Source organism: Hypanus sabinus, chromosome 13 (genome assembly GCF_030144855.1).
Source record: "Hypanus sabinus isolate sHypSab1 chromosome 13, sHypSab1.hap1, whole genome shotgun sequence".
Taxonomy (NCBI): domain Eukaryota; kingdom Metazoa; phylum Chordata; class Chondrichthyes; order Myliobatiformes; family Dasyatidae; genus Hypanus; species Hypanus sabinus.
The window spans coordinates 92,078,383-92,105,740 of record NC_082718.1 but is presented as its reverse complement, the minus strand read 5'-3'; the positions used below and the strand labels follow the sequence as shown (position 1 = coordinate 92,105,740).

At 36.5% G+C, this 27,358-nt stretch overlaps 1 protein-coding gene across 3 annotated transcripts in view; it reads left to right on the top strand.

The window, feature by feature from the left end:
- The window catches only part of clip1a (CAP-GLY domain containing linker protein 1a), a 154,192-nt gene that overhangs the window by 68,734 nt on the left and 58,100 nt on the right, over window positions 1–27,358 (top strand). For 2 of the 3 annotated variants that reach the window (XM_059988215.1, XM_059988213.1), the window contains exons 5-13: window positions 4,924–5,140; window positions 5,984–6,181; window positions 8,444–8,547; window positions 10,204–10,264; window positions 16,001–16,105; window positions 19,794–20,735; window positions 24,159–24,275; window positions 24,828–24,885; window positions 26,216–26,299. In XM_059988215.1, coding sequence (XP_059844198.1) covers window positions 4,924–5,140; window positions 5,984–6,181; window positions 8,444–8,547; window positions 10,204–10,264; window positions 16,001–16,105; window positions 19,794–20,735; window positions 24,159–24,275; window positions 24,828–24,885; window positions 26,216–26,299 — 1,886 coding nt within the window. The remainder of the gene's footprint in view (window positions 1–4,923; window positions 5,141–5,983; window positions 6,182–8,443; window positions 8,548–10,203; window positions 10,265–16,000; window positions 16,106–19,793; window positions 20,736–24,158; window positions 24,276–24,827; window positions 24,886–26,215; window positions 26,300–27,358) is intronic. The other variant, XM_059988214.1, reaches the window with a different exon arrangement.

Sequence of the window (27,358 nt, the reverse complement as noted above, 5' to 3'; positions counted from 1 at the left end):
CAAACTGTTTGGTTTTTTTGGACTAATAAATGGTATTCCTATCAATGTCGCAGAACTCTTTTAATTCACTTTTTTAAGATGTCACATGCTGTATAATAAAATTTTCTGTGAACCTGATGAGTTTTATGGGAGCCTAGGAACTGGGGCCCCAGTTACCTTCAAGGAAGCAGCATCTGGTGAGCTGGATGCCACACTGTTATGATTTCCAAATACAGTGGATTCCGGTTAATTGGGACACGTCGGGAGTACATTTTTAATGGAAGTGGTTGAAAAGGTTTAATGAAGACAAACTTCTGTTTAACTGAGTAACAAATTATGTAACAAATTAGAATATTACCAGTTCTACGACAATACTATAAAACTGTATTAGTTCCTAATAGTTATCAACAGAGCAATTCATCTGGGGTGCACTGTTGTGTATGGGGTGTCCAGGGAGGGGTAGCATCTCTGGCAAAAGAGCTTGATGTGACCATTCTGGGCAGTTCACTCTCCTTTGGTCTCCACTGGACACTCAGCTTTCATCTATGGCTCCAAGTAACTGTTTGCATGCAACAGCAGCCACACCCCCTGTACCAGGTAGGCCAAACCAGGTGAGGGTAGCCAGTGGGCCTATACCCTGGTGAAATAGGAACATGCCTGTCCTATCATGTGAAGTCAGATCTGGCAAACTGGGCAGATGAGATCAACAGTGAAAACCAAAGCAGATGATAAGGCACAAATGTTTTTTTTAATAAAACTATAAAAAGTTTATTTACAACACATATACACAAGGTACAGACATTCAACATTTATAAGTCAGTAAGTATACTCAGAATAAAATATGGTTACTACCATCTGTAAAACAGTCAATACCCCGGGGGTCCACCGCTCCTGGAATTTCCCCACTGTACCCATTGCGACCACATGCTCCATCTCCAAGGACAGCTGGGAACAAGAATATCCTCAGAAATGGAGCAGGCAGTCGGCCCGGGCAGCGCCCACCACTTTCCACCGCATCGACCCTTGAATGTCCATCTTGGCCGAACCCAGGAGTAAGCCCACTGGGAGATTCTCTTCACGCCCCACCTTTTCTAAACTGGGTGCCCATATATGAGGAGTGCAGGACTAAAGTGCAACCAGAACCTCAGCAGCAGCTCCTTGAGAAACTCAAAGAGGGGGATGAAAATCGTGGTTATCCACTGCAACCAAGGAGGACCCCAGTTAGTGATGACTACTTGTACCACTGGACCCAGACATCCAAGGACAAGAGTGGAACTGTCCATTGCAATGGCTTTTCCACTTCTTAAAAATTCTCCTGCACAGGTTTCACTGTCATAATTGGATATAAAAGACAACCAACATGCAGCCATCTTCTTTTGATAGACTGTAAATGAACAAAATCAGCACAAACGCCTAGTGTAGAAAATGGACCACCTTTGTAAAATGCTTTCAGCGATTGCATCCTCCAAATCTTCAGTTTTGCTGCAACATTCAAGATGATTATCGATACCTTCAAATTCTCTATAGTTTCTAACTTGATGAAATAGTAAAAATATAGTTTCATTTTCACTCCCAGCCTTTTCTGGCATCTCCAAGCCTAAATGCTTCAAACCACAATGAGCAAAACGGTTCTGAATTGTCTTGCTGCTTATTTCTTGCCAATTATCAGTGACAGAAAACACTGTTTTTTGAATATGAGCCCATGCAAATGACGCTATTTAAAAATTGATTGCTCTAAGCATGATGGAGTATCTAATGGCCGCTCAAGTTACTGTGACTGACACCAGTTAGAAACTGTTTAGCAACAGTTCCCATCCTAATTAAGTAGTATTGTGTCCCAAATAAATTAAGGGAATCCTGTTTATTTTCTCGGTTAGTTTTTATTCTTCAAGAATTGTCCCAAATAAGCAGCTGTCCTGATTATCTGATGGCCCAATTAACAGAAATCTGCTGTAATTGAATAGCAGATTATATTGTATTTTGAATTCTTAATATTTAATTTTAGACATTGCTAGATCCAAAGCGCCGTGCATTCAGGAGCTAAGTGGTCCACCATGTTAATGATAAATAGTTGGATAAGAGCTACAGAAGCACAATGGAAACAAGAAGGAAATACAGAAAACTTATGATATAGAAGAAGGATGGTCTGCTTGGTGTATCCATACCGGTGGATACACTAAACTGCATTGAGAATTTCTATTTGTTCCTCTTCCAGACCTCCTGCATCCTTTGAGTGAGACCAAAATACCTCTTCATCCCTTCTTTAATCTTTCTACTATTTATCCCAGTTTTGACCATGTCCTGTTTACTGTCTCCTCATGATTTTCTGTACCTTCCTCTTTTCTAAAGGGAACAGCATCAGCTTACTCCATCTTTTTTTCTTGCTAAAAAGTTTTCCTGCCTTGGTGGCATACTCTTAAATTTCCTCTGCACCTTGTATCATGGAAGTAAAAAGGGTGCCTAGTACTCAAGTTGTGGTCAAATTAGCATTGTACACGATTCAGCACTTATCTCCCGGTTCTTGTTTTCTGAGTCTCTGCTAATTAAGGAAAAATCCCATAGTCTTTTAACTGTTCCGTGGTATGATCTGTGGACATGCACTTGAAGAACATCTCTCTGTTCTTTTTCAACTTTTATTGTTTTCCTGCTTATTGTGTGTTCTTTTGCCTTGCTTTACCTCCCCAAATACATTACTTCACGTTCCTCTAAATGAAATACCTTTTGGCACTTCCTTAACTAAGCCTTCTACATCTTACTGCAGACCACAGACTTTGTCCTCAATGTTCACCGGATCATCAGTTTTTGGATTAAGTGCAAGCTTTATCATGCTCCCTATTTTTATGCAGAGTAAGATTGGCCTTAAACTAGCCTAACAAAAAGAATAACTAAAATTGGGTCTTGTATGTTAAATATAATTGAGCTAAGATTTCTATTGTAAATTCTTAGTCTATTAATAATCACTTCACTTGCCTAACCTCTTTCTCTAAAACTAAATCCTCAATTATGTTTGGCTTGTCAGGTAATGGCTAAAAATAAAGTTATCACAAATTCTCTTCACTTTATATTGTTAACACAATCCCACTTAATATTAGGATAGTTAAACTCCCTCATTGTTATTCCCCTAGTGTTTTTGCACTTGTCATAAATTTGTTCTTCTATTTGCCTCAGATAGTTTAGGTGTCCACCACAGCCACCTATCAGTGTAGTTGCCCCTTTCCTTATTCTTTGACTTCATATTAGCCTCATTTGATGATCCTTCAAATATCTCATCCTTCCCAATGCTGTAACCATTTCCTCAACTGATTTTTATCCCCTCTGTTGTCGGAAGACCCCATGAACAGGAGTGTTAAGATACCATAAGCCATGCTTCAGAAATAACTGGAATATCATTTGCCACATTCACTGCACACCTTGCATTTATATATAAAGCTTTAAACACATTCAGTTTGCTTTTTTTATTTCACTTTCTAAAATTATCTAAATATGACAAATAACTAGGATTAAGACATTTGGAGAGGAAAGATTTCTTTAAATAGGTTTTATCAAGTGCTAAAATACAACTTTAACTGTGTGACTTGCGTCTTTCATTGTCAGCAAGAGCCTTGAATTTATTTTGAACCAGTTTTCTGATACTTTATGGTAAATTCGCTGCATTATCATGATGGGTTGAGAAAGTCTGTTTTGATTTCCATATCTTGAGAACCTCTGAGATGAGAGAAATAAACACTGGGGCTGAATGTGCCATAAATGTAAAGGTATCAGCAATTCCTAACCCAAAATTTTTAAATCTTTGAATGGACTGAATCCTGATGCTGTTGTGACTTAAAAGTTTTGGATATTTCTCTGGTGAATTAGTGAAGCAATTGAATGAATTATTAAACAGTAAAAAAAAGAGAGTTCATCAAGCTTTGAAAAGGAAGGTGAGCATTTACAGTAGATCATGCATTTTCACAACTGGACCCAAACTACTTCCCACTCAAGTTCTTGAAATGTAGTCATTTTGTATTAGATGATCAATTAAATAATAACTATATTTGTTTGGGAACAGATAACATCTTTGTTTTAAATCAAAGATACTGGTATGTTGTCGCGCCTGGGGGGAAGGGGGGTAAAATTATCTCACTGTATAACACTCCTTTGGTACTGCATTTAAGCCTTGGTCATATATACTGCTAAATGCCTGAAGAAAGCTTAAAAACATGAACTAATAAGAGAGACCAGTGTGCTACAGCTGAGGAAAGATTTGCTACTTGTTGCTGTATCATTGCTCTAGTGGCCTGGGTTCAATACGTAGTTATGTTCTTTGTAGAACATGTAACTTCTCCCATTGGCCATATAGGTTTTCCTCAGGTGCCTCACTTTCTTTCCATTTCCCAATGACATGCTGATAGTTCAAATGGCTGCTGTAAATTGTCTTTATGTAGGTTGATGTAAAAGGTGGAGGATACAGGAAAATAAATGGGGATGGGAGCAACAGGAGTGATGTGCGAGCTAACATGGAGTCTGTAGTTAAATACCTTTCTTTGATGTCCTAAGAGAAGTGTAACCTTTAAAAGTATATTTGTGAATTGCTGATTTTGACCTGTAAGGCTCACCCAGGTTAGTTTTTGAATAAAATGTTCATAAACATAGAGAATAAGTAATGCAAGTTGCACCTGAATGAAGTCTTAAAGCTACAAATATAAATTAGCATAAAAGATGTTATGGCAGTGAGCATTTGTGTATTTTGCGGCAGAAGTCTTGGGTCATTATACCACTATATAGTGTGAACACTTTCAGTATTGATGGCTAATCCATTATTTCAACAATACAAATTTTAGAATTGTTTTAAAGATTTTATACATTATTATTACTAATCCCTCTTTTACTGGCTTACATTAGATAAGTTTCAAAGTATACAAATATAAGAAAAATTTTAAAGCATCTGTTTTATTTTTGCTTTAGATACTTTCAGTGCCAGACAAAGTATGGTCTTTTTGCACCAGTTCATAAAGTTACCAAAATTGGATTTCCCTCAACAACACCAGCTAAAGCCAAGACAACTGTACGAAAAGTAGTAACTACCCCATCGAATCTCAAGCGGAGTCCTAGTGCATCATCCATCAGCTCTTTAAGCTCTGTAGCATCTTCCATCAGTGGTAGACCTAGTCGATCAGGATTGGTAAGAAATTCAACTGATGCCAAAAGTTGTTTAATCTATCCTGGGGGTGGTGAGGGGGGTGCTTTGCAAGATGTTTAATATGAAAATTTCAGAGAAGTGTACAAATTCTTCCTGATCCTCTCATTTTGAAGAATTATTTCTAAGGTGTTTAAAGAGTAGAGAAGAATGAGATGGGAAAATTAGCAACAAAGAAGGGGTGAAAGGAGAAAATCAGTGCAAGGCCTTTGGGATAGATAAACTAGAAAGAAAAGGGTGAGGGATGCAGAGAGATATGAAAGAGGAGGTGAGAATATAAAATATGAGGGCAGGAATCAGGGAAGATGGAAGAGGTGGGAGATTCAGAGAAATGGGTAAAGGTGTGAGAAGAACTGGGGAGTGTGGAGCAAAATGGGGGGAAAGAATAAAAAGGAATGGAATTGGAAGAGAAAAAAGGATGCATTGGAAGGGAGCAGGGGAAACTAGAGTTTACAGCAGGAAGGTTGGGGAAGTACACTGATTAACCTCAAGTGTGGGGTTGCAAAACTATTTTAGATTTGACACTAGGGAACCAATCAATGATTTGAAGAGCAAGGGACATTATTTATGTGAATAAGGAACATTGGCACATCAGAGATCTATTTTTCTTATCAGATCAGTAGATTTTTCCAACCAACTAAATAAGTTATGAGACATTTTAAGTGAGTATTTTTCATTCTGTACTGTGGTAGAGAAAATCACTTTATAGGAGAGAAGACAATTTAAGTGCACAAGGGGAAAATTAAATTTTGCAATCAAAAATAAATGAGGTAATAAATGAACTTAACTATTGTTCTAATAAATGGGGTGCCAATTTTTTTTCTTCAGCTAACAGAAACCTCTTCACGTTATGCAAGGAAAATATCAGGCACCACCGCATTACAGGAGGCTTTAAAGGAGAAGCAGCAGCACATTGAGCAGTTGCTGGCTGAGCGAGACCTGGAAAGAGCAGAGGTTGCCAAGGCAACAAGCCATGTGGGAGAAATTGAACAGGAGCTCACGTTACTTCGGACAGGTCACGAACAGGTAAAAGCTTAATGAAACAGTAAGCTTAATTGACAAGTAATAATTTCTTAAAGGTACAATAGAAATTGGATTATAAAGATCTAATTACTGTAAAATAGCTAGCATAAAAGACAGAGGTGAGAATAGATTTGTGGTGCAAAATGCTATTAGGCGAGATTTACCCATGATTTATTTCATCAAGAGCTTACATGTATTTTCCCAGAGTGTGTCTGTTTTATTTGGAAGAAAATGGTGGCTGGAACCTAACCCTTTAATTGCTTTGTTTGGTTTTTTGGGTGAGACAGATTTACGTCTGAGTTCGACTAAGTGTCGAATATTATCTTTTGCTTCTCTCCTGGCTAGACGTTTAATCCTCCTTAGATGGAGAGATGTTGCCCCGCCCATGCATGCTCAATGGCTTAATGATATTATGTCCTGCTTAGACCTTGAAAAAATTCATTATTCAGTTCTTAATTCGGATATAAAGTTCCATAAGGTCTGGGGACCTTTTATTGAGCACTTTCATAACCTTCCTCTTAATTAAGGTTTTTTTTGGTCCCTTGCTTTCAGCTCCTTTTTTTTGGTAGTAGGCATTAATATCTTCTGTTTTTAAAGTGTATTTACAGTTTTGGGGGTTTGAATATCCTGATTTATATTCTCTATATTGTGTTGTGGTTGGTCTGGAGTTTTTTGTGTTGTGGAGCTTGGGGAGGATACTAATTTTACATGTCTTCAATTTGGGTGCTTTCTCCAATTATCTTTTTTTGTATCATATTATTATTGTATGTTTATTTTTGCACTGTATTAATGTTCTTCATTTTGATTTGGGTTTCTTTTCTATCTGTAGCGATGTAGAAAATGCATAAAAAAACTAATTTAAAAAAAAAGAAAATGGTGGCTTCATGTGAGCTAACAGTATTGGTGTCCAATTCAGTGTAATGGATCTTTGCCCAAATTTATCTAACACTTTCCTCACCTCCAAACCCACCAACCAGTTTTCCTTGTTGATTGCCAGAGTGGGAAGATTTGCTCTAGGTAGGTGTAGCCACAAGAAGCTGCAGATGCTGGAATCGAGAGCAAAAAAGAAAGGTGTAATTGATAAGGAAGCAGTGAAAGAAGTCAAATCTGTCTGACAAAATAATTGGAACACAAACATAACAACCTGTAATTCATCAGAGAAACAATTGGAGACCTATTGACAACACTGTTGTCCCAAGCACTGATACCAGCTAATACAGTATATTCTGGTATCAACAGGAGACTGCAAGTAAATAAGCAGCATTCATCTCAAGATTGGTGAGGCAATAGTGAATGAGCCACCATGTCAATCAATCCAGTGTTTCCTCTTCATCATTCTTGTCCCTTAATATAATGGCAACACAAATGCTAATGCTGCAAGGAAATTGACACTAAAGAACTCAACGACCCCACAAATAAAATTCTCAATCAACGGCTCATGGACAAACAAATGACTCTTACTTGGAAGGAACTGCAAAAATTTTCACATTCCCTAAACTACCCTGACATTCACTCTAACTGATACTTGGAAAGAGATTGGAACATAGAGAGAGTATCTCTCTTTTCAGTTGGTCCTGACAAAGGGTCTCGGCCCAAAACGTCGACAGTGCTTCTCCTTATAGATGCTGCCTGGCCTGCTGTGTTCCACCAGCATTTTGTGTGTGTTGTTTGAATTTCCAGCATCTGCAGATTTCCTCGTGTTTGCTCTTGGAAAGATATTTTTGGCTTTTCTACTGCTGAGGACCAAACCTGGTTTGATGAACTTGGCCTGGATATCAATGTCATAATTTAAAAAGACTCTTTGGCTTGAAATGCGATCATGTCACAAGGTGGAAGAAAACAGATTTATGGACATCTGAAGTCAAAGTACCAACAAAAGAACAGACTGTGAATGAAGTGGCAGGTGACCCATCAACTAACTATTAACACTAGCTTGTATAGATCCTTTAGTTTTGTAAAAATTGTTTTTGTGGCTAAATATTCAAAGATGCCTTTTGCTGAGACCCAAGAATAGAAGTAAGCTTATCAAGAACATTGTGCACTCAATTGCCTTCTGGAGGGAGGACTTGAATGAAGCATTCGAGTGCTCCCTCAATAGAGGCATTTTCCTGATGCAGGTGTCTTGGACTGAATTCCACAGCATTTGAAAATTCTGTGCATTTGAAAATCATTTTTTTTTTGGGCTAGTGTAATGGAAAATATAAGAGCCACTTAATCAACCTTTTGAGCTTTCCTGTAGTATTAACGTTCAATTTTTTAATGCAGAATGTATTGGAGATGGAGGCGAAGATGGACCAGTTACGCGCATTAGTGGAGGCTGCTGACAGAGAGAAGGTGGAGCTTTTAAACCAACTGGAGGAAGAAAAAAGGTACTAAGTGCTAAGATAATGTATGAAATAAGTTACAATATAGATGAAAAATTGTAAAATGAAACATATAGAGCACTTTGTTATTTTGTAGAAAAGCACAGCGTAGTTTGATGTGTGCCAACCAAAAATCAAGTTATTTTTGAGTTGGAATTGGCTTATCATTGTCACATGTACCTGTTGCAATAAAAAGCTTGTCTTACATACTGTTCATACAGATTAATTCATTGCAAAGTAGTACAAGGTAAATCAATAACAAAGAATAACCTTCTCCTCAGAGAAGGTGCAATGCAGATAAACAATGAGGTGCAAGGTCATAGCGAGTTAGAATATGAAGTTACCGGTCCACCTTATTGTACTAGAGATCCATTCAATAACCTTATAACAGCAGAGTAGAAGCTATCTTTGAGCCTGATGGTACTTGCTTCAAGCTTTTATATCTTCTGCCCAATGGGAGAGGGGAGAAGAAGAGATTGTCTGGGTGGATGGAATATTTGATTATGCCAGTTGCTTTACTGAGGCAGTGAGAATTATAGACTTGTTTCCACGATGTACTGAGCTGAGCCCACAACTTTCAAGACACAATACATAAGTGTAAAGGAGAGCAAAATAATTGTTACTCCATATCCATTGCAGCACAATAAGATAAAGAACACAATAAATAAAATAGCTTGTATACATTGATTGTATATCCATAAAGTGACTCTAAGCGCAAAGTATCAGAACATAAAGTGAACGTAAAGTAGTTGTGGTGCGGTGTATGGAGAGGTGGAAATGTTGATCAGCCTCACTGCTTGGAGAAAGTGACTGTTTTTGAGTCTGGTGGGTTGGTGTGTATGCAATGTAGCCTTCTCCCTGATGGGAGTAGGACAAACAGTCCATGAGCAGGTTGGGTGGAATCCTTCATGATGTTATTGGCACTTTTTTCTGTATATATGTTCTTGATGGCAGGTAGGCTGGTGCTAGTGATGCGTTGGACAGTTTTCACTACCCGTTATAGAGCCTTCCTATCCGCCACAGTGCAGTTTCCATTCCATGTAACGATGCAGCATGTTAGGAAGCTCTCTACTGCGCATGTCTAGAAGAATGTGAATATAGATTGCATTGTCCAGCTCTCTTCAGCTTCTCTGGAGTTTCTTGCAGTTTCAGACAGAGCAGTTGCCATATCAAGCCATGATGCGGACAAATAGGATGCATTCTATGCTGCGTCGATTTAAAAATTGGTAAGGGTTGACAGGAAAATGCCAAATTTCCTTAACCTCTTGAAGTAAAGGTATTGTTGAGCTTTGTTGGCCGTGGTATCTACATGGTTGGATCAGGGCAAGATGGATGGTATCTGCTATAGATCTGTTTCAGCAATAGGTGAACTGGAATGGATTGAGGTTGTCTGTGAGGCTGGAGTTAATGTGAGCCATGACCAGCTTCTTGAAACACTTCACGATCATAATGTCAGAGCCATTAGGTGGTAGTCATTAAGGTCTTGAGCTTAACCGTATAGTTTTACCGCAGTACTTATCTAATATATTCTGTATATAAAATAAGAAAAGTTTGTATTTTAAGCAGTGTTTCTTCCTTTTATTAAAGGCCATCAGCCAGTGACAATTTTTCTGCCTAATGGTATTTCATTTTTCTCAAGAATTACTTCTATTTTACCAACAGAAAAGTGGAAGATCTTCAGTTCCGTGTAGAGGAAGAGTCCATTACCAAAGGTGACTTAGAGGTAATAATTCCCTGGATTTTCTGAGGTCATAAACAAGAAAAACCATTACCATTCTGTCTGGTAACTTGCATGTAACAAAACATGTTTGCATCTAAATACTTAAAAACTAGGGAATAACAATACTGAATAAGTTTTTCAGCACCTTTTGGTATAAAAGGGATGAGAGGCTGTGAACAGTTCACACTAGTGGCTGAAGACTGCTGATCAATGGAGAACCTGAGCTTAAATCTCTAAGCATTCCAAATTATGATTGGGTGATTTGGTTATTCGGCATGGCGCTTTGGCTATGTGGTTGCAGTGGTGGCAAAAATTTCTTGATTAATTAACAGTTATGACCTTATGCCCACAACAAATATTTCAATTTTTAATTATTAACATCATTGTGTTCAATTATGGATGTAAGTTTATTCTGTATGTGTTTAACAAGTTCTATTACTGCTTCAAAATTGCTTTACGTTTAATTTGGATATATTCAAATATTTGAGAATCACATAAAAAAGTGAACTATGCATATAAAACTGGCAGTTCTTGGTCTATTAATCAAAATTAATTCAATTTTAAGTTTTTAAAGTAGTTGTAGCATTTTTTAATCTCACAGTTATTCATTATGTAATAACCAATTCATCAGAATCAGAATCAGACTTTAATCGCCAAGTACCTGTGCACATACAAGGAATACAAATGTGAGGGAAGAACTAGGCAGCCTTTGATCAGAACTTTTACCAAATACTGAAAGACCGTTTGAGTTCAAGTTGAGTGCAGCAACTTGTATTCAGGAATGGATTTAGGCAATGAGTTAAGACAAAACACAAATAGTCTTGCCTCTTATTCTTGAATTCTTCAAAACTATTAACCAATGAAAGCTATCTAATTGATTTAGTTAAAATTTAAGGTGTAATACAGTTTTGGATGCAAATTTCTAAATGTGCAGCACTACACTAGAATGGAGTATTTATAATCAGTTTGAAGAAAGCAGTGAGTCAAATGGTATATAGACAAACAAAAGGTTTGGTGTTTCAAGATCTGTAAGTGTGTGAATCAAAAATTTTATTATTTCTATGCAGTTTAAATTATTTTCCATGTGGTTTAAAGAAAACAAAAATAATATTTGCATGAAGAGGAGACCGGACGTTTAACATTATACACTTTATTGTGTTCAGCATGTCAGCACGTCCAGAATGTTTACCAGATCATTGGAATTTATAGTAGAGTGTAAGATTCAGTTCCCAGTACCCAAGTCAGGCAACGGGAAGAGAGTTCTTTAAGCCTACCCCTGCACCATTTCTTCTGGTCTGTAGCCCTGTAGATGGTGATATTTCAAGTGCTCATTCATTTACTTGTTAAACGAGAGAGGTTTTGCCTCCACCTCCTTTTCACATGGAATTCCTTTTTCCTTCACTCTTTAGAAGATTTTTCCACAACCCCCTCTAATCTTCCTATCAGCCCTCTTAAATCTATGATTCTTGGTTAATGATCTCTCTGTTGCAGGAAATAGATCCTACCTATTCACTGTGTCTCAATTTAAAGTCTCGGCTTTCTCTGTGCCGAAGAAAACTTTGAACCTGGTAATCCCCTTCTCAATCCGCTCTATATCCTCTCCAGTGTTATCTTCTTATGTGATATACAGAACAATAAAGTACTCCTGTTGTGGTCCAACAAGGATTTTTCATTGCTCCTGTTCATAAGTTCTATATCTCGCACAATAATGAATAATATAAATTCTTTCAGGCACCCTCAACACAGATAACCATTTTTGGACTCTTAGCAGGGCCTATTCTTTCCTTTGTTGTCCTTCTGTCTTCTGTGTATTACATAAACTAATTGGAATGTTTCTTGATTTAGCTTTCTAATATTTTTCATGGACATTCTTTACCTCCCTAATTTTGTTTTTAATTTCATCATAGCACACTCTAGCCCGGCTGCAAACCTGAGTTGATGAATTTGTGAAGTGTTTTTGTTTTGTTTTTTTCCTCCTTTTGTACAATATGCAATCTAACATCCAGGGAAACTTGGATTTAGGTGTCTCACTCTTTTCCTCAATAAGACTTATTTACACATGTTCCTTCCAGCCGACCAGCTCCATGCCTATATAACCAAGTCCAAAGTGTACCCTTTAAACCAGCAGTGTGCTAGATGAAACTGAATTTAGTAAGTTCAAATCAAATAACTATCATAGAATTGTTATAAGAAACAGAAATGGGCAAAATGAAGTCTGAGGAACTCTTCAACCAAATCCTGCCAGTTTTATCTGAAACTTTGGATGTCTTCAAAGATAGTGCTGTTTAAATGTGGTAATTCTAATATAAGGATGGTTCTGCCATTGGATAGAAAAGTGGTGATTGCTTTTGGATCATCAATGTAAAAAGTGATACTGCCTACAAGGTAATGGTCAAAATTTAACTACAGAATATAAAATATATTTGGCAAGCTATGTTTAAAGCATATTGCTAATCTAGTACAGGAATTTGGGCAATCCCTGGGGTCTCAAATTCAAATGCAAATGAATTTCATATTTTAGTAACTAATGCATTCCTGTATCATGCAGAAACATGTATTTTACCTCTTCCAATGTCTCTGCTGATTAATCCTACAAGTTCCTGGACAACACCAACCAGTAAAATTCTTGTTTTGATTCACAAACAATGCAGCAATAACTCATCACAGCAAAAGAATAAATTAGCTGCAGCTTACATTTTGCACTTGGCCGATTCGCATTTTGGTCTGGTTATCCTCCTAAAATAGACAAGTGTAAATGATGAGGATTAATACAGGGGTTGAAGTGCTTTTCCCAATCAGGTTGCAGCTGATGCACATTCTTGTAGGAATCTGAATAATGGAAAACAAATTAGGCACTGGAAATATGCTTCTGGATCCACGTTCTTGAAGGAGGAAGTTATTGCAGGAAAGGAAAGAATAAAATCATTGAGAAAACAGTGTGCATTTGTGCGTTGCAGTGTTTCTTGAAATGTAGGTTAAAGCAAAATGGATTGGTTGGTATAGGGGTGATTTCTTTTTAGTCTGGTAGTGTAATCTTCAGAGTGATGCTAAGTGGGGATAAATGCATGCAAGGATTATAGCAACTTTTCTACTGTTTCGTCATTAAAATTAGATTAAAAGGAAGTGGCGTGCAGAAGACAGGTGAAGACATCCAATGTTTAAGCAATCTCTAATTTGAGTAACCCAAAATACTGCTTAAAACCAAATACCAGAACTAACTGCAGTAACTGTTTTCTCAGCATTGACTGTGCATGTTGCTTTCACAGCTGCAAAGAATGAAATGCATTATCTATGATGATGAATAACTGCTGTAAACCCCTCTTATTGGTTTATAACTAGTTTTGCTATTACTGTTTGACTGTACTTAAAATGACAGTCCTGAGCAGCAATTGATTGAGGCAGGCTACTCAGTTTCTTGCTTATTTTTAAAAGATAGCTTTCATAGGCATCAAAGGAAAATTATCCATGGCGGTTTAAGTTTTATACAACACTTCGATTGTGATTTGTTTACTCACAGTGAAACTTTAAAACACGTTCATGCATTTCATGAGGCCCATCTACGTAGTTAATTCTGACACCTGTGAGATTTGATTTAGTGGTCAACAAGTCTTTTCCTGCTAAACCTGCCACTCCACATTTTTGCTCCAGCTTTAGAAACTGGACAGCTGTGGAGAAAGATTATAACAAAGAGAAAATATTCTGCTGTTTAATCTGAATTTCCTGCCTGCATCTATATTTGACCAAATTATTTCATGTAAATGGAGGCAAAAATATCTCTTAAACACCAGATTTACTCACCAAATTAACATCACATTTACACAGAAATGTGAATGTTGACTAAGATCAAATATTATAAAGGCTGCAAAATGTTTTATGATTCCCCCATTGTTATTCAAGGTTTTCATCAAATGTGGGTCTTTTCACCCTTTTTCTTTTGCAGCCAGTAGCTTTCCTTTAGGAATTATTCAGAACCCAGATTTTTGTTATATTTATTTAAATTATATAATGTTGATTTTGAAATTAAACTGATAAACTTAATCACTTGTTTGGATTGAGGCCACCATCATTTCAAAATCTGAAGGTTTTCCTTAGCACTTTTTATACTTCTCAAAATTCACCTGAAGCAGATGTTAATGGTGCTGATTTCATTGGACATGGCCAGTGTTGACTACCTTTTTAGTTCTAGTGTTCTGAATTCCTGTTCATATCCAGCAATATCAGGCATCAGCAGACCTTACATTTTCCCTCTGAGAAATCTTAGCATGAAATGATGAATATTTGAATAGCATTCTAAATGATTGAACATCCTTGAAATTCATTTGCGTTACTTAGTGCTGCCAAAATATATTTAATCAATCAAATTTTCTTGAGCCATATATTTCTTTCATTAACATGCCAATTTAATCTGAACCATCATTTTGATATATCAGATTGTGTAAATTCAATAAAGAAATGTGTGTCCAGTGTTTCATTTTGTATGTACATCAGATTATATGGAAAGCTAATGGATTTAAATGTAATGACTCAGAAAGATTGCTAGACATAGAGCTGATTAAAAGTGAAAAATAATTTCAGACTATTTTGTGAGATTCGTTGCACTTTAACGTTGAAGTGAAGGAGCTGCCATTTTCTTTTGAAAATCTTGTCACTTGCTCTTGATCCTTTTGTACTATAATATCCATCGTGGAATTAAACTACAGTCAAATTATCCTTTTCTCACTAAAAATTAAACTAGCCATCAGCCATTTATATTGACTTAAGGCCTTTGGATGGGTCCAAGCAAGCCCTTTAAAGATCTAAATATTCAATTTTATCACAGATACTGTAATTTAGTTCCTTCATAATTGTGCAACGTAACCTTGCTTAGTAATCCTTTTATTTGATACCGAAGCATCATTTGAAAGGATGGCTAAAGTAGTTGCTGTTCAAGCCCATCTAGTTTGGTCACTATTGGAATTTTTGTTAATCATCTTTCAGGCAGTCCCCTTGTGTGCATCTAGACTAAAAATACAATCATGAATCCCTTTTTCAAAATCTGCCAAAACTAGCTAATTAAAACAAACCAATATGATTTTGTAATGACCCCACAAGTTATGTAAGATTACCGTTTCTCAGTAATACACATGGATAACCAACTCCAAACCCAAGTGCAATGAAGATCTGTTGCATTTTTTTGAATGCACGATGAGAAATTCACTTTAGTTTATGATACAATGTAGTCATAATCAAATTACTTAAAATATACATCAGTACAGGAAATTCCAAGGAAAAAATATTTTGAAGGATTTTGTGTTTTGCTCTTGATTTACTCTTAGGATATTTTATTGTTTTAAGGTATAAATCCTGTTTCTGAATAGTTAGATCAATGTTTCAAAATACAGAAGTACAAGGGGTTTACAGTAGTAAACTAAAATTTAAATATTAACTGTTCTGATTTGAACAATACTGATATTAAACTGTACACTGACTGCATGAAACTTTTGAATCTGCCTTTTTAAACTGTATTTCTTTTAATTGTTTCTCATTTATCCTTGCCAGTATATACTTCTGATACTATTTTCCATTAAGCATTTCTGTTTGCTTCCAAATTATTTCTCTGTCCAATTTATCCTTTGCTTTCCTAACTGTTATAAAAGGCAGAAGGTGCTGGTGGATAAGCCTGCATGTGGCTCCCTCCTGTCGTGCTGGCATGTGATGGTGGCACTGGTGTGTTCTCTTCCTCTCCCTTTTTACTAACAGACGCAGACCAAACTGGAGCATGCCCGCATTAAGGAGCTTGAACAGAGCCTGCTCTTTGAAAAGACCAAAGCTGAAAAACTCCAGAGGGAGTTAGAAGACACTAGGGTAATGGATTTCACAGTTTCAATGAGCTCCATTCAATTATCAGCATGTACCCAAAATGGATATAAGTTGCTAACATTAACATTGTTGTATCAGTTTATCCCTGCAAAAGACATTTACCATTTAGCTAAGGACATTTTAAAAATTATTTATATGTATTGTAGAATGAGATTTTGCTGTGTGTATCTTTAAAGAATTTTTTTGCTTTTCTGGTATGTTACTATCTGCTTACTCCAAGCCCTGCCTTAAATGAGGAGGCTAACTGACTGTGTGCTCACAAACAATCAACAAAGGGAACTTTTTGTGAGAGATCTTCCAGGTTAATATCCTTCAATTTCCAGAAGGCATAGCTGATCGCAATTGTTAATGGGTGCAGTCCCACATTCTACCACTGGGTGGTGCATTATGTCAGAGTATCACTGTGATAAGTGTCATCTTTACGGTTGATTACATTTGGACAATGATAAATATATATATTAATTCAGTTCAGGAAATAAAATATACTTTAAAGATTAAGATGACTCTATAAGATGAGTATCATCTCCAAAGAAATGTGAAGGGAAACTGTTTCCTTGAATTGTGATCTAGTTCCAACAATTAGTTTCATGTGGTGCACCTACGACCCGATGTTGCACTATTTTCAAACCAGATTGATCTGGCGATACATTTTTATTTAGATATATTTCTTCTTTTTAACCTTTGTCACCTGTTTTAACTGATTGCGCCAGGCATTCCACAGTAACAGTAAAAAGCTGACTGATGCTTTGTGGTTTTCTGCAGTTTTGTTCCTCTCCCTGGCCAGTGCTATTAAGGTGAATTAGATTGCTCAAATGTTCTATAACCTTTCTATTTGAAATGATCATGTCATTTAACTCCATAAACTCAACCTTCTCTGCTCCTGTAAAAGCCCATCTTGTGCTGAAACACTCAAATTGGACGTCCCAGTAACCCATTACCATAACATAATTCGGGCAAATCTTGTTACCCATCACACTGTGGTTGTTGGCCTATACTTCCATTACATTGACACCATGAATAGAAAGTTCTTATCCTTGTCTTACATAGTCTTATCTAACCCTATGTGCCCTTAAACAGCACAACAGTGCTTTGAGAATTTAAGATCTCCCTACTTTAGTGGCTTTTACATTGACCACTACCTTTCCCCTCGTTATTGGCAGCAATGCCTTCAACTGTCTAGACTGTAAGCTGTGGAAATCTGTTTTAACCACTCCTGTCTGTCTCTCTCCTCCTTGAATAACCTCTTAAAATCTAGCTCTTTGATTAAAGCCTTTAGTCCAACCAGCAAAAGTCTCTTACTTCAGCTACAATATGTTGCAGCTAATAAATGCATTTCTGCTTGGCATTGTCACTACACCAAAGCATGAAAAAAGATGTTTGAGAGATAAGTTTCTGAATCTGGTAGAAATTGGCACACAATTCATCTTGGGTGAAACTTGAATGTGTACAGCTGTACAAAATACTAATATTGTATGAGCTTCATTGATGATTTGCAATTACTTGACAATATCAACTATAACACTTCAAAGCAGAATTAGTTATTGAAAATAATTAAATATACAATTAAGATGTTAAATGTTAGCAGCAATTTCTTTCTCATCCTAATTTTTTTACTTTATCAAAGCTGTTTGTTTTCATGGATCCTATTCAAGATGGAAATTCCTGCTTGCAATTCAACACAAACTCATGCACAAAATGGCTGACTTTTGCATTTTTATATAAGTGACTTCAGCTATGGTGTTTAACCATTGGTCAAATTGAAATCTCTTCCAAAAGTTACATTATTTAATCCTTTCTGTTTCCAGTATTGTTGAGTTGGTGAGTGTTTATTATTACTGATTTATAATGTACTCCAGGCTGCAAAGAGCTCATCAAAGGAGAGAAATGAAAGTAAGAGTGAACAGGATGTCCAAATTATGAAATGTTTCCAACAGTTTTAAAATTCAAACTGAATTTTGGTGCAGTAGAGTATAAACTCAACATAAATCTCAAAATAGATTTAGTATAAGAAGTTTCTTCCAACCATGTTAAATGTAAGAAAGGCTTTTTAACAAAATAATTAGTACTCTGACCTGAGTGATCATCAGATACGGAGTGAGTTTGATGATTAAGTGGTTGTGGAGCCATGGCATAGCATACACTGATGAGTTGCAAGTGGGGATGGGGAGTGGTTCGGTTGAAAGTACTAAGTATAGAGCATTTGAAAGAGCAGCAAAAGGCCATTTCTCCCAAACTGCAAGAAATGTTCAGGCTGTTAACAAAGCCCAGCCATCTTCAGTTGCATTATCAATGATCCTGCTCCTATCATATGGTCAGGAGTTGAAATCTTTGCTGGTTTTACAATGTTCAATTCAATTTACAATTTAGCAAATAAAGCAGGAACCTATGTCTCCATTTAGTGAAACTTCATGCATGTGCTATTAAGAGGTTCATAACGTTCATGCCAGACATTGACATCCCTCACAAGAAAGAGTCTGGGCTCCCTATATTTGATTTGAGAATACATCACCATTCCTTCATTGTTACCCCATCACCAGAACAACAAGCTTTCAAGAGGATGGTTCACACAACCACCTCATAACACTTAGGAATGGGCTTTACATCTGAGAGGAAAAAATAGTAAGTATATACTGCATCATAATTTGCTTTTATTTCCTCCCCCATTCCTCCTGAAAGCACTTTGGATAGGATATAATGGCACTTTATCCAAGTGACAATCTCTCATCCACATTCTCATGGTGATAATATGTAATCTAGAATACAAAAGTTTGCACATATTTCAGCTTTAGCAAAAAAAAAGCAGAAATACACAGAGCAGAAACTTTGGATTTCTTTATTTTTAATTAACCCTTTCAAAATTCTGAGGCACTATGGCATGTTCATCGTTACTGCTAGGATCAATTCGTTCAGCAAAGACTGGGAATATATTTCTTTATTGGCTGAATATGTTTATAGGAAAAATCTTATCATCCCACTAGAGTACAAGCTTGGTAAGTTTTTTTTAAACTGTATATATGGATCTTGTTTTGTTATTTTATGCATTTTAATGTAACCCACACTAGAGTAAATATAGCAAAGGTACCAAAGGGTATCAGTGGTCATGGAATTTCATGGAAACATGAAACACACCACCCATACCTTCTAACACTCTCTTTTCTCCTGGGGATTGTGAAGCTTTGGTTTAATGCAATTCTATAACCATCAATAGCCCTCTGGTACTTTTCCCACATTCCCTTTTTTCATGTGTCCTAGCAGTGAAGCCCAGATGCCTTTTGGGTATTACATCCAACCTGTTTGTGTTGTCAGTCAGATTTTGTATTCATTTTCACTGCAGAGTGCTAAAAAGTGAGGGTCTATTTGAATTTTTGGTCCCAATCAAGCTGCATGCTGTTTGAATTCATGTACGGTAGTTCCACATTATTCTTTTTCCACACATCTGCTGATTAATGTTCTATATTAAACTTAAAAATGTATTTGTTAAAGCCTATTGAGCCTACTGGCCAGTATGAACCTTTGATTATATGGTAAAGCTATTGAATAACATAGTAATTTGTATAATGAAAATAAATAACGTTATAATGGTTTTAGCTTTTATAATATTTTAAGGAAATTAGGGAGTGTATATTTCATTTTGTTAAATTTGTGTTTCATGGTGGGGGGGATTGTACTTCAGGTGGCTACTGTGTCTGAGAAGTCACGGATTATGGAGTTAGAAAGGGATCTAGCATCGCGCACAAAAGAAGTCTCAGAGCTTCAACAAAGACTTGTGAGCATTGACATTTCTGGTAATGTGGAGAGTGCTCCTTTGTTGGAAGAAATATCTTGTTTGCAAGATAAGCTTGCAACATTGAATAAAGAGCATCAAAGTGAACTTAAGACATTGAAAGAAAAACTTGAAACCTCAGAGGAAGATCACCAAAAGGTACTTCAACAACTGCAGGCTGCAACTGAAAAGGTTTCGGAGGAGAACATGACTCTCAAGTCCAAATTGGATCAAGCCACTAATGAAAACTCAGAGGTGGTTAGTCTGTGGAAAAGAAAGCTAGAGTCTGCAATAGAGTCTCATCAGCAAGCCATGCAGGAACTCAAGTCTTCCTTCAGTAAAGGAGCAGATTCCCAAACTACAGAGCTTCTAGAGCTGAAGAGTAATTTAGAAAAGCTGAAAGCCGACCATCAATTGGAACTTGAGAATATTAAAATTCAGCAAGATAATGAAAAGTCAAGCTACCTAAAAGAAACTGAAGATTTAAGATCTCGGCTATCAGAAACCACTTCAGAAAAGGAAAAGGATATCGATAATCTCAAGTCACAACTGGAATATACTACAAATCAGCACTTGGTAGAAATGGAAGAAACTTTGACAAAGCTACAGGAAACCAAAGACAAGTTACAGGAATTGCAAGTTTTGCAGTCTAAGAGCAATGAACAGGCACAAATTTTTGAGGAATTAACAGCAAAAGTAGCAGCAGCAGAACAAAAGGTGCTGGATTATGAATTGCTACATGAAGCTGAAGCACAAGAAAGAGAAAAGATCAAAAGACTTGAAGAGAAGCTTGCAGCTGTTGAGTCAGAGTTGAAAATCCGTGAATCTTTAAAGCTTTCTGAAGAGAACAAGGTTAGTATATGCTTTTCCATCTTTTATTCAAAAGTCATCTATTAAATTGAGGGTTAGAATGATTGAAACTTGTAGTTTTTTGTTGTGTATTTTGTGCATTTAGTGTAGTTGGAAAGATGTTTCCTTAAACATAAGTTTTCCTTAAACAAAAGTAAAGGCATAATCCAAAAGCTAAGCTTTTGTTCAATTTGATTTGGATTTAAAAATTGATGAATCAAAAAAGCAGTAATTATTCAGGCTTTTGCATGCATACTTACGCTAAATGCAAGCCAGTTTAAATTCTCAACTATATTGCATTAATATGGTTTCATTATGCATACTTCTGAAGATTTCATTATTTTACACATCTGAAGATTTGCTTCCTTTAGTTATTATAATTTTGAGTAATTTGTGTATATTGATTTAGTACAGTTGTTATCAAAAAGAAGATTACGTTAATCGAAGTTCCTATAATAAAAGTAGTAAATGCTTGAGCAAATCGGGCAGTATAACAAAATTACCATTTGTTATTGATCTTTTGTTAAAACAAGCTAGAGGTTTAAAATACTTCAATGAAGTACAGATGAAAGAAAGAATGGCAGGAGAAATTAAAATTAGAGCATAAAAACAAGGAGCTGTTGGCCACTTAGCCCTTCAAACCTGCTCCATGCTTCATTAAGTTCGTGATTTTCCTTCTGCAGTGCCATTTTGTGCCACTTTCCCTACCGCATCCTTCAATTCCCATAATTCCAGAAAAGTATTGATTTCTGCTCTGAATTAACTCAATTATTTGGCATCCACAGTAATCGAGGTAGAGAATTCCCAAAATTCAGCACTGCCCGCATGACAAAATTCATTTCAATCCTAAGGACAGTTCCTTTTTCAGAGATCATGACCCCAATTCTAGACTCCTCGGCCAGGGGAAAATCCACTCTGCATTCACTATTCTGAGCCATGTCAGAATGAAGTAGGTTTCACTAAGAAAATCCCCTCTTGGAACCAGGCTAGTGAATCTTTGATGCACTCCCTTTACACATGGTATATATTTTTTTTAAATAAAGAAATCAAAAGGTGCAGATTTAAAGTCCTCATATAATTGCAATGAGACAATGCTATTCCTGTATTCAAATCCTCTTGTAATAAAGGCCAAAATCCCTTTGCTCTTCCCTAATCACTAATGGATGTAGAGGTCCCTTTGAATATCAACATTCTCTCACCACTTAAAATAAATTGTCTTTGTTTTGTGCACCAAAATGACAGAGCTTTTCTGTATAATTAATGTTCACAATGGAGAAGTGTCAGGAGAGAGGCAACATTGAAATAGACACTTTGGCCTATCCAGTCTATGTTGTCCATCAACCACCTATTTATACTAATCCTATTTTATTCTCCCTGGGTTTTAATCAACATCCACTCACATTCTGTCGCTCGCCGACACACTGGGGCAGGTCACAGTGACTGATTCACCAGTGTGCGATGTGAGAAAGCCAGGAGCACCCACAGGAAACGAGCAGTCATGGGGGGAATGTGCAAACTCCACAAAGACATCACCCAGGGTCAGGATTCAACCTGGTTCTCTGGCAGTATGAGGAAGCATCTCTACTAGCTGCATACCAGTGATGTAGACAGTAAAATCTACTTAAAGAATACCATACTGACCAACACTTAAACCTGTCTCAATTTGATCTGTTTCTGACTTAAGTTGATTAGGCTGAGCTGGCTGCTTGTATCAAGTTTTGATCTTGTATCCTCTCACGTTGTATTCCTAGGTTCAGTTCATTCTATCAAACCATCTCTGGATCCCTCTTCATACTCACTTTCTGGTTCTTTGTTCAGTTATAATTGTAGGCTCCGTGCTCACGTGCACATGGACAGTGTTGTTCAGTACATATTATTAACTTTAATTTGTTTTCTTGTGATTTTCTGACAGTTTTCAATGTCCGATCTCAGTCACGCATCTCGTCCGTAGTTCACACACTACTGATTCGTAATCACTTGTCTAATCAAAGCTGGGATTTCCACTTGTACTGCTGTCCTTGCCTGTTTCTTGTTTATCATATTTAGCCCAATGTCCTTCCTTCCATTTGGAGCTGTCTTTGTTCATTCTATTTGTCCCTGTCTGGCCTCAATGACTTGTTCTGCTGTCTCTTGCTACATTTCTTTTGTAATTGTCCCTAATTTGTAATAACAGCATTAGGGAAATATTCAGTTCTCCACCTGCTTGATTAACAAAGTTTGCATTCAGGTGACAGCTGAATTCCTATAGACCCACGCCGAAGCAACCTTACTATATACACAGCAAGGTACAAAAATACAAGTGCAGATGCTGTGGATCAAAGAATACATACACAACACTGGAAGAACTCAGCAGGTCAGGCAGCATCCATGAGAAAAAAGTTTCTCACGGATGCTGCCTGACCTGCTGAGTTCTTCCAGCGTTGTGTACGTACACACAGCAAAGTAATGGGAGACCACAATGGGACAAAATTCAGCAGGGAAATTCATCCTTATTGGAGAAATCTTGCCAATTTGAAATTTATATCTCCACGGATAGTACTTCATCTTCTGCTGATTTGCTGTGCTTTCTCTTTTTTCAGGTTTTCAGGGCCAGTTGTATTTTGGCTTTGTATTTGTTCTGGTTAACTCCTTTCTTGTTAGGCGCCAGTCTGTTTGAGAGATAAATGGTTACAGTATTTAGAATGGGTAAACTATTCTAAAGTTACTGTGCTTTCTGTAGCTATTTCATATGAGATAGGTAGGGCTGTAGGATGGTAAAATCCAGACCTTTAACATTTATTCACTAGCTCTCCATTATCAAATTGTTTCATGCTACATATTTGCTTGTGATTTATTGATTTATTCAGACTTTTCATTTACATATGTTCCATTTTTGTAAATTAAAGTTGCAGTATTCAAGACAAAATTTTTGATCTTTATTAAGGAAACAGTTTAATGTGTGAAAAAATTTTAAATGAGATTTGGAGAAAAGTTTCTTGGATTTTTAGTCAACAATGTTGATGTTGACCGGCCTTAAACATTAACAAATTACATATACGTAATTTAATGTTATAAGGCATTGATTTTTAAAAAATTATATTTATGTCTGATCCATAAATCTATGGAAAAAGTTGTAATGTTGAAAAGATCAAAAAATTGAGCTGATGGAGGAATTCAGCAGGTCAGGTAGCATCTGTGGATTCCAGCATCTGCAGCCTGTTGTGTCTCAGTTATATAGATCTTTTTATGCTAGCCATATGTTCAGTCTCTTCAATGACTCTGATTGGTTTAAAAATTTCAATCTGTTCTTTTGCATATTGCAGCTTTAAATGTTCTTTTGCGTATTGCAGGTTTTTTTTTGAGAATTGTTTTCTTTACCTAATGTTTCAATACATTTATTCCTTTTGCTTTTTTTTTGTTGCAATGAATTTGCGTGCTTGTTACCAGGTTATTGATTTGGCCAAACAGCTCGAGGAACAACATCAGTCAGTTGTTAATCTGAACCAAAGTTTGACTGTAGTGAGCCAGGATAAACAAACTTTAGAGCAGCAACTGCAGACCATGGTAAGTGGTTCACTGCACCTTAAGTTATGTAATACAAGGTCTGTTTGAGGCAGGATTGAGATACTTTGCATAAGGTGGGTGTAATCTGAATTGTTAACATAATCAAATATAAATAGTTTGCAGCTGACAAATTTTTCTGTTAGTTTTAGTGTTTGGTTAAATAATTTGAACAAGGTAGTGTATAACTACATTAAAAGTTTATTGTGGTATTAGCTCCTAAAATGCTTTTTGTCTGTAGTAAAAAAAATAGTTAACAATATGTGAATTTTGACAGTGGACTATTGGTGAAAATGTCATACCTAGTTGCTCAAAACAAAATTGGATCAGGAGTAAAATTTTCCATCTATTTTCAGTGGTTAGAAATAATCAAATCATAAGATCATTGCAGTGTGATTAGATTAAACATTACTATATAAACTAACTTTAAAACCTTTGCAATCTTTTTTTAAAATTTCATATGATCTTGAACCATAAAAGAATGCCATAAATTTATTGCTCTGAGATTAATTGACTGTTGAAATCTGTTTAAAATGATTTTTCATGCACTTTCAGAAAGAAAAGTTTGATGGAGCATCAGAAGCGCATTACAAATTGCAGCAAACATTAGAAGGTAACTTGAAAGTTTAGTAAAATGATCCTGTGCTGTAATGAACAGCATTAGTAATGGTGCCTGGAATTAATTAAAATGAATATGGCATATGGAGGAAGGCAGTGAGATACATAGAATAGTACAGCTCATTACAGGCCCTTCGGCCCACAATGTTGTGCCAACCCTTAAACCCTGCCTCCCATATAACCCACCACCTTAAATTTTTCTAGTGTATCTGCCTCCATCACTGACTCAGGCAGTGCATTCCATGCACCAACCACTCTCTGAGTAAAAAACCTTCCTCTAATATCCCCCTTGAACTTCCCACCCCTTACCTTAAAGCCATGTATTGAGCAGTGGTGCCCTGGGGAAGAGGCGCTGGCCTCTAGAAAAAGTTTAAAAGTAAGCTTTTTATCTCTCTCTATAAATATATAGGGTAGATGCGATAAATGAAGTTCTAAATGGGATGAGGCTAAACATGAGAGATGAAAGAACACTATACAAGTACCCAGTCTAACAAATCTGCTAGTTTTAATGTGCAAATGGAGGGACCCTGATGAGCATTCATATGGTATTTAAGTGATGTCAGCATGAGAAACAAGGTAACTAAAGTGGGGGAAAAGTTTAATATTTAGAATTTATAAACTAATTGTAAGGACAAACTGTCTAAGATCTGCAAGTGACATTGTCATTTTAAAACTCTTTTACAAAAGATCTCAATATCTAGAGATGGTCTAGACAAAAATCACTGAAATACTAGTGCAGAAAACTATTGACGCTTACTAAATGGGAGATGAGAAAGTAGATCTTTTTAATAAGGGGGGAAAACAATTTTAAAAGGGATTAGTGAAAATTTGGGATTCTGGGCCACAACTTTTGTATTTTTGTTAACAAAAGATTTAGTTTGGTTTTTAAAAGATGACTATTTTATGGACTTCATAAGCAAGAAGAAAAGTAGAAATGGATTTTTCAGTTTTTGCTATATTTAATGTGGTTGTATGCTTCTGTGATCCTGTGCTGGGAAGCATTGTTATTCAGTGATTGCATCCTGAAATGTCTAGCCACTACAGCAAGCTTTGACTCTAAATTTGCGATATAAGATTTGTTGTGGGATAGCATGCTCAACATCATTGTACTTGCTCTCAGACTGAGAAAGTTAGTTTCTGGAAAGTAGAATATCATCCAGTATCACAAATCACCATGATAAGTATAATATTGGTGTGGCTAAAATGTACTGATATTGCTTGAAACTTTGAGAAGGGCAATGATTAAGTGCAGATGTTTGGCCTAAAATAGTATTTTAAAAAGTTAATCTATTATTTTATACATTTTAAAAATTTTTTTTGATTAGAAACACTCACAAAGCTCCTTGCAAAAGAAGAGCAAAACACTTCACTTTCATCTGAGGTAGCAGAGCTCAAATCTCAGCTTTCTGGTAAGTTATTTTCTGAAATACACTGAGGATTAATTTCTGCTGTACTATCACTTCTACAGTACATACACATCTTAACCACTCACTGGTTAAACCACTTTCTAAATGGCTGCCGAATTTCTAAATGGTTGAATACCCAATCCAGAGCAAAGATGCAAACTATCTGGTTAAGATGTGTATGTACTGTAGAAGTGATAGTAGAGCAGATTCAATTGTTTCTGAAAAATAATTTACAAGGTTGTAGAGGTGCTGGGACAAGTGGAATTGTTCTTGCAGAGAAGTGGTACAGACTTAATGGGCCATAAAATTCTTTGATTCTGTAAATGAACCCAAGGAAAGAATGGTGAATGTTATTCACTTACTTCAGTATAATCCCGTATCATTTTAGCAGCTGGAACTTTGAATAGCAAATTAGGTTTCAATTTCCTCTTATCAAATCTGGAGATATTCTCCTTATGGATTGGTGAAACTTGACCTCCTAGATTGTGTATTCTGGTGTAGGAATGAATAATTCAGGTTGCAATCAGTTCAGAAGTCTGAACTTTCCATTACTTATCAGCTAGATGAACTTGACATCTTCATGGTACTTCTGACCTTTTATCTTCATTTTCTTTGACAAGTGAAACCAACAGGCCTTTGCAATGTTATACATGATTTTTAAAAGACAAATTAGTCTGTGATATGCATTGATCACTGGTAAGGTAACCAATTGTCGCCCATTGCTAACGATTCTTAATGTGTATAGTGAGCCGCCTATTTGAACTGCTGTGGTGAGGGTGCTCCCACCATGCTATTTGAATACAATGTCTAAAAGTTTAAAGCCAGCGATAATCAAGGACCAGTTGTATATTTTCAAGTCAGAATTGAAGAAGATCTTGCAGTTAGTCATGTTCCCTTGTAAGTGATTGGGGGAGATCATGGATTTGAATGAAACTCTGAGGAAGAGAGTGGGGAAAGATTCAGAGGTATATTGGATGCTTTTGAAAGGGGTAGATTGGGAGGAGAGAGAAGGGACAGAGGGGAGCAATGTGCAAGAAATTGGAGAATTCAGTGATTGTTCCA